This window comes from Haemorhous mexicanus, chromosome 2, assembly GCF_027477595.1.
Source record: "Haemorhous mexicanus isolate bHaeMex1 chromosome 2, bHaeMex1.pri, whole genome shotgun sequence".
In the NCBI taxonomy this organism is placed as follows: Eukaryota; Metazoa; Chordata; class Aves; order Passeriformes; family Fringillidae; genus Haemorhous; species Haemorhous mexicanus.
Window position 1 is genome coordinate 51,420,256 of NC_082342.1, and position 12,104 is coordinate 51,432,359.

Below are 12,104 nucleotides of genomic sequence, written 5' to 3' on the forward strand. Positions count from 1 at the left end.
CTAAAAATTCTTCATTTAACGCTTGTGAAAACTGAGCATAAGACCTGCAGTAAGAAAGAGCCTTGCAGTTGTGATTGTTGGCGTGATCTCTGCTGGGCTTTGAAGTGGCCTAACCACCCTGCCTGACCTGATGGTCACACAAAACAGGATAAATTGGTGAGGTATCAATTACCAAAGAACAAATGAAAGCAGTCAGGCTGCAAGGCATTATTAGAGATTCAAAGAACACCCATCCATACAGCTGTCATAGCCAGGCTCCCCAGGAAAGGGAGTGTATGCCAACCAAATCCGTTTTCTCTTGGATAAGTTACAGCATGATGATTCCCAGTGAAGCTACAGGTGTTGAATCAGGCACAGGAATGGTTTAAAGGTGGGATGCGGGCTGTTTCAGAAGCTGCTACCCTAAGACATGGGCAGCTGAGTGAAATCTGTATCTGTATCACTGCTGGAATGGAATCTGCATTGTTAGCATAAATTCACCCACAGTGATTCTCATTAACATGTTAGGCTAAATGCTGGGATGGGTCAGAAGCACAGGATATTCCTGTAGAACCTTGGAGAGAGAAGCACAGCTGTTAGCTTGGTATGACATCACCCACTTTAATCCATCATGTAAGTAAACAAATAGATTTTTTCATCAGCAAAGACAATGAACCCTCTGAAGTTTTGTTGGGATAAAGGGGTATTAGGGAGGGCACAGACAATCAATATAGGTTGGTGCATTGTGGTGGAAAAAATACCCTGCTCAGAAATACAGCCTTCCAGGGACAGCAATTCAAATATTTCCTTTGACTGTCACCCATGCTCACACCTGATAGTTCACAGATCCCAAAAGCCACTCTTTCTGACCTATGCACAGCCACTGATGAAAAAGAGGATCTTGCCCTACCTCTACAGTACACCCTCACCCCTATGTTCCTGTTTACCAAGGAGATGTGTGTAGAAAAATTGCACCGGTATTGTAGTCAGTTATTGTAAATGATGAGAGAACTTCCTGCTTAGTGGTAGGCAGAAGCTGAAAAGAGGATATTGCACTGGGAAAGTCATTTCTGAAGAGACTGGGGTAAGTATTCTCACTGCCTACCATACCTAGCCTAGGTGTCATAAACCCTGAGAGCAGCTACATCTAAGGTCAAACATGTGGTGAGTGCTTCAGAGAGCCTTGTTTGCAGGGCTAGAGGCTCCAGCTCCAGACACACCAGTCACTGAATTACACCCTGTACCTACTCCAGCAGCATGGCCCTACCTACAGCTTTCCTTTTGGTGCCTTATTTCCAGACCTAGACCTATTTGTATATTATTTCCATCTGAGAAACAAAGTTTGCATTTGAGGCTGATCACACCTAAATTCAACACTGCTGGCTTTTAAATCAGCATGTTGCTTAAGTAGAATGAGATTTGCTATTTAAAATACTGCTCTGTGACACACTGGCTGAGAGTCACCAACAAGTGAGATGAACCCCAGCCTGTGTTTCTAGAAGATCCCATTGAAACAGTCATACAGACTGCATGTCCAAACAGTGCCATTTCATTTCACCTCTAAAAGCACTGTCTCTTAAAGGGAATTATTTGAAAAGCAATATAAAGAAAAGGTTAATTGTATTCAGGTACCAGAATGAGTCAGTTCAGATTAATCTCTTGGCTCTCCTGGATTGCTTGGAAGTGCAAACAGACTTTTTCCTTAGCAAGGGGACTACAAACATACAGTGCATATCTGCAAGTAAAGAACAGACACATGGAAAACAAAGCAAAACAGCTGAGAGACAAAATTAACACCAGGGATTGGAATTACCTAGAACTGTGATCAAAGCAGTTTGATTTGGATGAGCAGTCGAAGAGCAGGTGTAATGTCCACTGTAATTTCTTTCTGCTGCTGAAACAAACACATGCTGGACCCGAATTGCTGACAAGTTTGCTTGGTATTCTAATCCTTCAAAGCAGCAACCCTGGTTTTCAACAGAGATTCACATTTAATCAGTTGGTCGTATCCAATACAACCTATTTTAACATATGCCCTGTCTTTTTACCTGCTCAACTTCTCTGTTTTCAAAAGATAGTTGTATTCTGAATTTATAATTATGGTGAACAGCTCTGCATCTGATCAGCAATGGTTCCCCAACCTTAAGTAGTAGTTCAGGTAAAGGTGCTGCTTGTCTTTCATTTAAATCTACAAAACCAAAACACAGACACTGAAAAAACCATCACTTTGCCTGGAAAATGCTCAGTTAGATCAACATTTTTTCTGATAATGTTGTATAGATATTAATTTTTACATTGCAATAATAATTACCATAATCATTAAATTAGTAACCTTCATGTAACACTTAGATGTCTCAAAACAAATTTTGTCATGATTCACAAGACACTTCTAGGGCACAATGCAGCATAGAGCTTAGCTCAGGTTGGGTTTATTTAAAAAACCAGGCAAGCAAATCTGAGTGCATATATTAATTAATAAGTATATATAAATATATATGTTTGAGAACACTTTAGAGAGCTTTTCCATGCACACAGACCTAAAAGCATGAACAAAAAGCCAATACAAGTATAGGAAATATAGAAAGGCAAGAGGCTTTTTACAGAGACCACAATATGCTATTGGAATTAGGTTCTAAACATGTGACAGAGCAGTGATATTCACTGTTAGCTTTATTCCAGTGATTACAAACAAGTAGCTTAGACCAGAAGTCATGCTCAGATGGGTAGTGCAACTAACTTTAGCAGCAGGATTGAGCTCACATGCAAGTAAAACTTAGAGGGAAGTTACCTATAGTAAAAAGGCTGGTGCATTCTCTGCCCAGGACATTGACTGCACAGCACCATATGTAAGTTTGAAATAATTCATGTTGCACCATCTGGATGCCATCTACTTCTCCAGTTTCTTCATGCCTTTTATAAGGGCAACTGCAATTACAAGCATAATTATTCATTGACTCATTTGGTTAACCACAAGCAAATAAATCTGATAAATCTCTAAGCCATGAGAATATGCAAACAATAGTGGGAAAACTGGATTTCACATATTGAATAAAAAGGAACTAGGAAAGGTGAAGATAAGAAAGTAAAAATGTCACAGTCTGGGCAGAAATGTGAGCTGAAATGACCTGAATATGGTCAAACTGGCTCTTAGACAGGTAATGATGTGATTAAAATCCAGAGAAGATTAAAATCACAGAGGCTGAGAGCTTTCACACCACATCTCTGGTTTCCTGGTGGTGGGAGGTGCTGCAAATCCAGTGGCATTATGAGATCCAGACCCCGAACTGCCATGCAGCAGAGAAAAGCATTATTGCCCCCGTTAATAGAATAAACTTTATCTGTTAATAGAATGGGAAAAATGATTTAGCTCACAAAATCACAACCCCTTGTCTTCTCAGCTCTGATACTCCTGGTGAAGCCCCCAGTGACTGGAAAGGGGAAGCATTTTATCATTTTCAAAAAGGGTAGAAAGGAAGACCATGGGAACTGCCAACCTGTCAGCCTCACCTCTAGCCTGGGAAGGTCACAGAACAGAGCCTCCTAGAAGCTCTGCTAAGGCACAGGGAGGTGATTTGAAACCATCAAATCATCTTGTTGAAGATGTACCTGCATATTGCAGTGCGCTCAGGCTCTAAAGATGAGCTTTTAAGGTTCTTTCCAATCTAAAGTGGTCTATGATTCTAAGATCCAAATTTAAAACAATGTGGAAAACTAGGGGGAAACACTATGCCTTTGATTTGCTCCTGTGACATCAAAATATGATTCTGGAATAACATTTCTAAAGCCAGGAGCTGACAGTTTCCAAAAGAGCAGAGTAGTCAAAATTTCTAGGAAAAATGTGTTGCAGCACTCCAAAAGTGGATCATGTGGACATAGGTTTTCAACCAGCCTGTGAGTGTGCAAACCAGCAGAGCCCATCTCCAAAGATTCTGAATCAAGTTACCTCCCTGATAGCTGAGTAGACACACTAAGCAATGTAGAATCATAGAATCATTAAGATGGGAGAAGACCCCTAAGATCGAGTCCAACCATCAAACTAACTCTGCCATATTCACCACTAAACCAGGTCTCCAAGTGCCACATTACAAGTTTTCTGAACACTTCCAGGGATGGTGATTCAATTGCTTCCTCTGGCAGCCTGTTCCAGAGTGCAACCCTATCAGTGAAGAAATTTTTCCTAATATACAATCGAAACCTCCCCCAGCACATCTTGAGGTCATTTCTTCTCATCCTGCCACTTTTTCTTCAGAAGATGGCAAACTTTCAGTCTGGGGATTCAACACGCATATAAACATAGACATACCTCTTTTCAGGTGTTTTGCAGAATATCCATTCCACAGAGGGCTGGGGGTAGCTCTCAGATATGCACTCGATAGAATCTGATTTTTCCCTTTTCCTGAAATAGGGTTTGGCTGGTTTTTCTGATAAAAATCATGCAAATGTTTAAGAAAGTTGAAATAATTTCGAAACAGTGTTTTCCTCATTTTGTAGTACATAAAGTTTCATAGCTATGATTTGTTTCAGGAGTTTCAACACTGAGGGAACAGAAAATGGTTTAGCTTTAGGTGTACTGTGGGTTGGTCTCATGAGCTTTTCAGCTTTGATTGCTAAATGCATAGCTTCTCTGTACCAAATGCCTGCCTCTATATGCCAGGGGATAATCCTGAGGCTGATACTGAAAGGTGTTAATTTGCTGTGGGTGCTATTCATTTCACTGGGCAGGAGCAACTGTGATTTTGAAATCATGTCCTAAGCCCGTCCTTTGGTGGAGTATCTGTTGAGACTATAAAATCTGTACACAAAACGGGGTTTGCTCAGTCAGATCAGATACATGATGGAGACAGAAGGGGTGATAATGACTTCTGATAACCAGCAAACTTCTCTACCCTGCATCTGTAACCCAGAGGGAAATGATTCCTTGATAATTCCCAGCATCCTGAACTTCTCAGGCACAGACCTGGACTAGGAACAAAAAAATTAATGTATTAAAACTCCTAAAGGTTTGAATCTAAATGAAAAGCACTGAATCCAGTTTTAAGTAATCTTTCAATGAAATTGCAGCTGCCACATGTAAAAGTGACATTTTTCTCAGTCATACTTTCACTGTGGGCAAGGTGATGCGCTAAGGTGAAAGTAATACTCGTAGCTTTGTAATTTCTTTCCTCATTTATGTCTAAGAGGTTTTTTTTTACCTACAGAGATTCACATCCAAGCTGAAGGATTCACATCTAGCCTGAAGGGTTTTATAAGAGATGTAATTATGACATTAAATTCACAGGACCAAAGAGAAAGCAATCCAAGCAATTGATATGGAAAAGACCTTTACCGACATTGTTTCAAACTATTCTTGCTCGCACATGTAATAACACTTTTTACCTCTAAAGCCTAATTAGTAGAGAGATGGCAATTCTTAATGAAAAGTTTAATACCTTGTCCCCTCAATGAAGCCGTTAAAATTATAACTGAGGCATGCAGTAACCTTTCAAATTAAACAAGCAGAAATTAGAGGTGACTTTTCTGACACCAGAGAGAGAAAAAAAGTTAAACAGAAGAAATACTTTAAAAACTAAAGAGGGAAAACCAAATGTTGACTAGTCACAATTTATTTAAACCAAGGCAAGTAATTGCCTTTGTTATACCTGGAAGGGTTTGCTAGTCTTTTAGCTGTTTGGATTGAGGTTTTGCCTTTGAAATTTCTTTTTGCAGTTTTACAGTTTATCTTTAAATTTGTCCCTTTCCAGGCAAAATAATATAACCTTTCTATTCTGTTAAAAAAATCATGTCACTATGTGTCTTTATGGGTTTTTTTTGGGATGTTTTTGGACACCTCTAGTTAGAAACAGAAGCTTGCACTTTGTTGCAGCTGTTGCCTTTGCATCAGAGATGTCTCTTGTGTGAGCCTTGAGAAAACTCAATCAAATCCACTCTCACTGGGAGCCTTTCAAAAAGTTTCACCTCACAGGTGCTCTGTCATAAGCATTTAACAGCAGCTAAAACCTCAGCTTCTTGGGCACACTTGTGTTGAGCAGCTGCAGAATTGATGGGTTTTGGTTTAAAAGACAATGAACAAGTCAAAGCTGATGCTGAGAAGAGGGACTTTTTCTTTCTGCTTTCCCCAGTGGACCTCATGCCACCCACAGAATTGTAAAAGGAAAAGCAGTGAGAGAAGTGAGAGACCTAGCAGCAGGCACAAGTGGAAAAGTGGCAGCAGGTCAAAGTGTGACCAGAATATAAAAGGGAAATCCTGATCTGGTCCAGATTACCACCAAGTTAGCAACACCAACAATAAACAGGTTAAAATGAAAGCAAACAAATCTATCCCATGAGCATGGAAAGCACAAAAAAAAAAGCCACCATCAGTTTGTCCCTTTTGACACAGAGGGGAATTTTTCACTGGGGAGAAGAAAGCTTCTGCACATTTGCATGTTTATTTGTTCATTTGCATGGTTTACTGACTGGAGAGAGCTGACTCACATAGTTTGTGGTTCTGACTTCAGCCTCTGAAGAAGCTCCAAGTGCTATGCTAATCTAGGAAGATGCTTGAATGTGGGAGCTCAGCACATCACTCCTGATGTCCAGAGCTACCGAGAGAACCCTTGGGGGGCTCGGGAGCCCTGGAATGTTGCCAAAAGCACTTGGTGGCTTGATTTTGATCCATCTAGAGATGTGCCACCGATGTATGAGGAAATGGAACCTGCGAGAATCACTCTGGTGTAAATGGTGAAGGGAAGATATCATTATAGGGTGAATCACAAATTTTGGGGTTTTGGTACAGGGGGGTTGCAGAGACAAGATGGAGGAATCAGGGTGTGCCACCAGGCTCTTCCTTCTTCTTCCTGTCTTCCATCTTCTGGAGTGGTGTTGGCATTTGGGGATTGGTCTAAGACAGCAATGTGTGCAGCACATGAAAGCTTCATTGCTTTGACTGAACTTGAGCCTCTGCCCTTGAACCTATTGATGGAATGACCCCTTTCATGTAGACATACTTACTTCGGATGAGAACAGGCACAACCACTGTGTAATTGCCAGTTTTACTTGTGACCAAGAGGGTGTATTTCCCAGCTTGTCCTTCTTGTATTTGGGAAAAAGCCAAAGATGTAATATATCTATAAAAGAGAAAGTAAAGTTATCTTTGTCACGCTAATATGAAGAAGGTAATATGCAACACACACACTTAAATGTTAGCTCTTTAGCACTTGTAAAAATCCTTCAAAGACACTGGTATTCATTATTTACACAGTGCCCTTCAACCTGAAATACTTCCTTCATGTGTCTTCCTGCACAAGCAATACACAGGGATTTACAGCCACACTACCATGTGCTTAATGCTGAGCATTGGGAAGGATGGACTTCCTGAGCTGGAGGCAGTTCAGGAGCTCCACGGCCAAATGCTTTACCTACAGTCTCATTCTACAAGTTTTGCATGAGGAGGCAATTATGGAGCCTCAGGTTCCAGTCCAGGTTTGGCTGTGAGAGTTAGAATGCTGTTGCTGTTGTTCCTGATCTGCACTGTGATCCTAAAAGTCACATTATTCTTCATGCCTCTGTTTCTTTGACTATAAAATCACAATTTTTCCTCATGAGCATGTCAAAGCTCAAATCCATCGATGTCACAGAGTGCCTGGAGACTCCCATGCAGGATGCTATACAAATTAAAGGAACAAGCTTATTTTAAAATGTTCTTGATCTTAAGATTCATATGTGTACACCGATCTAAATGACAATCAGTAATGTGCTGCTGGGTGACAACAGTTATGGATTAAGAGATTGAAAAAGATAATGCATACATGAAATCTAACACAGGCACAGTCACAGAAAACATTCAATTTGCATTCTAAAAGAAAAGATCTCTTAAAGGATCTTTGATCCAGTACATCCCTTGACTTACCTATTCTCTGAGTCAAAAGAAAGCTTACAGTCTTTGCTTTTTTTAAAGAACCAAAAGCATGAAATTATGTTTGAAATGCTCATTGTTATTCTTAATTCAATATCTTCAAATACATTAACTTCCACGTTTTTAATTGTTTGGTAGATGTTCTCTGTTCCTTGAGAATTCAAGTAACACCCAAGATCTTCCAAAGTATTAGGAACCTGCAGTGCAGGAGGACAGACTGTTAGGTATTTATTAGCACTTAGCTTTATTTTCTGGTTTTTTTTTTTTTTTTTTCATTCAGATATTTTTAAAGGGTGCTCTTTTTAAAATTTCTACCAACCAATCTATTAATAAATATGTTGAATTCTACTGCATGAGGAAACTGTATAGGGCTCCTGTTGAATTAGTCAATTCTGTTCTCTAGAAAAACACCACAGAGCAATCTAGCCAGAGCCATGATAATTTTAGTTAGTGATACAAGTTATTCTTTACACTTAATTTTGTTTCCTTTTATTTAGAACCATAGGGAGACACAGAACTATAATAAAACCATTCTGTTTGTAACTTAGATGCAGAGGCAGAGTCAGAATGTTGGGTTTATTTTAGCATCTCACTGCTTGTCGCTGCATCATCTGGCTAGACTGCTTCTCATGTCCTTGGGGGCTTTACTGGGTAAGGAACATTTGGGCTGGATGCTGTCATATTTTTCATTTCCTCAGCCCTGTGTACAGCTAAAGGAGAATTGCAAACAGAAACAGAATCTTCCACAGTCATTGTGAAAGCCACCAACGGATTAGTGAGTCTCTAAGATTAGCTGCAGCAAAAGGTGGCAAGGAAGTTGCTCTGTCTGAAGAGGAGCCCTAAATGTCTCCATTACTTTGTTGGGTTGAATTTTATCCAGCGTAAGTTTATGAAAGGACAGGGTTCATTGCATCCCCATTTTGCTTGTTTGGTTGGTTCTTCTCATGCCTCACTCCTTTCTCTAGACCTGAGAAGTACCCAGAAATAACAGGCATATTCTGCCTTGTCAGATACAAGGACAGCACAGCTCTGGCTGCTGTACCTTCATTTGTTAGTTGAATTACTGATTCATTTGTTCAGGAATGAAAAAGATTTCATAAGACTTCTTTGAAACAAGAGTCCTCAGGAAGTATTTTAACCACAGGTCTCAGCTGATTTATAGTTTAGTTACACATCACCTCCTCCTGGTTTTCTACCACTTTGAGTCAGAAGAGAAGAAAATAAAATTGTGTTTGATTTGTTGTCCAGCTTTGGCGTTGCAGTCAAAGTTTGGACCTGGCAGGGATTCATGGGCTTTGGTGGTGGGAATAAGGGTGTTACAGCTTTCTGTCAGTCCCAGCAGCTGTGGCACATGCCCCATGGCCTTGGCAGTCTCCTCTTAAGGGCACATATTTTCCTATGTATTTTTACACTGATGTGTTGCCAACCAATATCCAGCAATATTCAGGCATGCTGATACAAAATAACATCAAGATGTTTATAAAAAAGCCAGTTTTAGAGAAAACTGGTATTTAAATATTCACAGAGTCTGAATTTTCAGATATGTATCCCTCTAACCTTCTGGAGCCATATTTTGCATAACCCTAGTGATTTTTGTCCTCACATTCTAAATGTTTATGGTACTATAAGTTTCTGGGAAGGTATCCTGGAGTAGACAGGAACATTTTATAAGCAATTTGTTCTCTATTATATCACCTTAGGAACTACTGATGTCTCTGGTGCTTCTGAACCTTCATCCTTCTGGCTGATAAACCCACATGTGATTTCAGATGTATTTTGAGTCTTTGTAGAAGTGAAAGCAATTGCTGTCATAACAAAAACTGCAAAACAGAAATAGAAAACACATGCAATAAAGTCTAGAACTCTGCTATGGGATAGCAGTTTTAGTTAAAATACAACAAAACTGTAGAAAGATTACACTTAAAAAAAAAACCAAACTGAATATGCAGACATACTGTATGAATTTGCTAACTCTGCATTTGTGTACTGAAGCTGAGTGGAAGTCCTGTTTGGAGAACCTTTAAAAAGCATAAGTACATCACACTTTACAAGTATGTCCCATAATACTGCAGAGAAAGTCTCAAGACAAAAGCCACTATGTGTTATAGAGGCTCCTTTAGGAACAGAATTATCAAACACAGATGCTCTCTTGCACTTCCCTTTTGCATCCTTGAGCTGGAAAGCACCAAACCCTTCAGCACCAAACTCTGCAGCACTGGGAAGGAAGATGATCATGCCCACTGTGAGATGGAGGATGATCACGCACCTTCCTTCTCACAGAAGGCAAAGGCAAGGACTGGGAAAATGAGAACCGCCTGCTGTAGGAGATCAGGTTTGAAAACATCTAGGGAACATGGAGGTGAACAAGTCCATAGGACCTGATGAGATGTGTCTGAGTATCCTGAGGGAACTGGCAAAGGAAGTGGATAAGCCCCTATCCATTATATTTGAGAAGCTGTGTCAGTCCTGTGAAATTCCCACTGATAGAAAAAAGGAAAACATAAGTTGCCATTTCAAAGGGGGAAAAAAAAGACCTGGAGAACTACAGGAGAGGCAGTCTTGGTGCCTATCAAGATTATGGAGCAGATCCTCCCGGAAACTATAAGAAGGCACATGGAAAATAAGGATGTGGCTGGTGACAGCCAACATGATTTCACTAAGAGCCAATGACACCTGGCAAATCTGGTTGGTCAATGGATGTATGGTCAAAGGCTTGATGTCCAAGCAGAGAGCAGTGATGAGTATGCCTGAGGGGTCAGAACTGGGACCAATATGTTTTAACATCTTTATCAATGACATAAGTGGGATCAAGTGCACCCTGAACAAGTTTGCTGATGACACCAAGCTGTGTGCTGCAGGCAACACACTGGAGAGAAGGGATTCCATCCAGAGGGACCTGGGTTGGCTTGAGGGGTGAGCCTGTGGGAACCTCATGATGTTCAATAAGGCCAAGTGCAGGGTGCTGCAGCCGGGTCAGGGCAATCCCAAGCACAAACACAAGCTGAGTTGAACATTGATTGAGAGCAGCCCTGGGCAGAAGGACTCGGGAATGTTGGTGGATGAGGAGCTCAACATGAGCTGGCAGTGTACCCTTGCAGCACAGAGAGCCAGCTTCATCATGGGGTGCATCAAAAGCAGCGTGGGCAGCAGGTCAAGGGAGGGGATTCTGCCCCTCTGCTCTGCTCTTGTGAGACCCCACCCGCAGTGCTGTGTTCAGCTCTGGGCTACAGAAGGACATGGAGTCATTGGAGCATGTCCAGAGGAGGGCCACAAAGGTTATCAGAGGATTATCAAAGATTATCTCCTATGGAGACAGGTTGAGAGATTTGGGGCTGTTTAGCCTGGAGAAGAGAAGGCTGCCTTTCAGCACCTTGCAGGCACCTGAAGGGCGATAGAAGAGAGCTGGAGGGGCATGTTTTACAAGGGCAAGGGGGAATGTTTCAACTGAAAGAGGGCAGGTTTAGATTAAATATTAGCAAGAAATTCCTCATTAGGAAGGTGTTGAGGCACTGAATGCGGCTGCCCAGAGGAATTGTGGATGCCCCAAGTAGCAGAAGTCCCTTATCCTTATGCATAAAGAGCAGTGTGGGAAAGCTTCTGATGTCTCAAAGGCACCATCTCTGCAGAATGCTTCCTATAAGCCTTTCTGCAGGACTGCACCTTGAAAGGTCACATTTCAGCTTCAAAGGAGCTACAGTAACCATGTACCCACCACTACACCAAACAGAAGGAAGACTGTACAGCTGGCTCAGTGAAATGTGTCTGATTTCCATTAATTCCCTAAAGCCAGCCATCAACAGTACAAACAAGCAGTGAATCATAAAATAACATCTTTCTCCTGGCAACCTGAAATATTTCTGCCCTCAGGCCTTGGTGTTTTGCTTTGTTTTCTTTTTTTTTCCCCCTCAGTTCCTGAGATGGTTGCACAAAAAGCTAGGTGCAAAGTTGAAAGAAGGAAAGAAGGTAAATATATCACAAAGTACTTGAAGGATGAATATGATGAGTCTCTTTCTGCAGGCAATGAAGGAGCAAAACTGGAAGTAGGAAGAAATGAGTTAGAGTTGTTGTCATCTCCTCCTTGCCATATCTTCTGGAACTGTCTGAGCTCTGAGCTGGCAATACTTTGACAACCTCTTCTCCTTGCCAAAGTGTATTAAGGCTGAGCATTTCTCATTCAGGCATCCAACATACACTTCAATTTGGTCACCACCTTTCCGCAGCATGCACAGGC

At 41.1% G+C, this 12,104-nt stretch overlaps 1 protein-coding gene across 1 annotated transcript in view; it reads right to left on the minus strand.

The window, feature by feature from the left end:
• The window catches only part of FLT3 (fms related receptor tyrosine kinase 3), a 41,354-nt gene that overhangs the window by 19,228 nt on the left and 10,022 nt on the right, over positions 1–12,104 (minus strand). Inside the window, exons 2-8 of the mRNA XM_059838800.1 lie at positions 9,569–9,693; positions 7,868–8,070; positions 6,970–7,085; positions 4,283–4,400; positions 2,768–2,904; positions 2,028–2,167; positions 1,793–1,946 (exon numbers count right to left, since the gene is read on the minus strand). Coding sequence (XP_059694783.1) covers positions 1,793–1,946; positions 2,028–2,167; positions 2,768–2,904; positions 4,283–4,400; positions 6,970–7,085; positions 7,868–8,070; positions 9,569–9,693 — 993 coding nt within the window. The remainder of the gene's footprint in view (positions 1–1,792; positions 1,947–2,027; positions 2,168–2,767; positions 2,905–4,282; positions 4,401–6,969; positions 7,086–7,867; positions 8,071–9,568; positions 9,694–12,104) is intronic.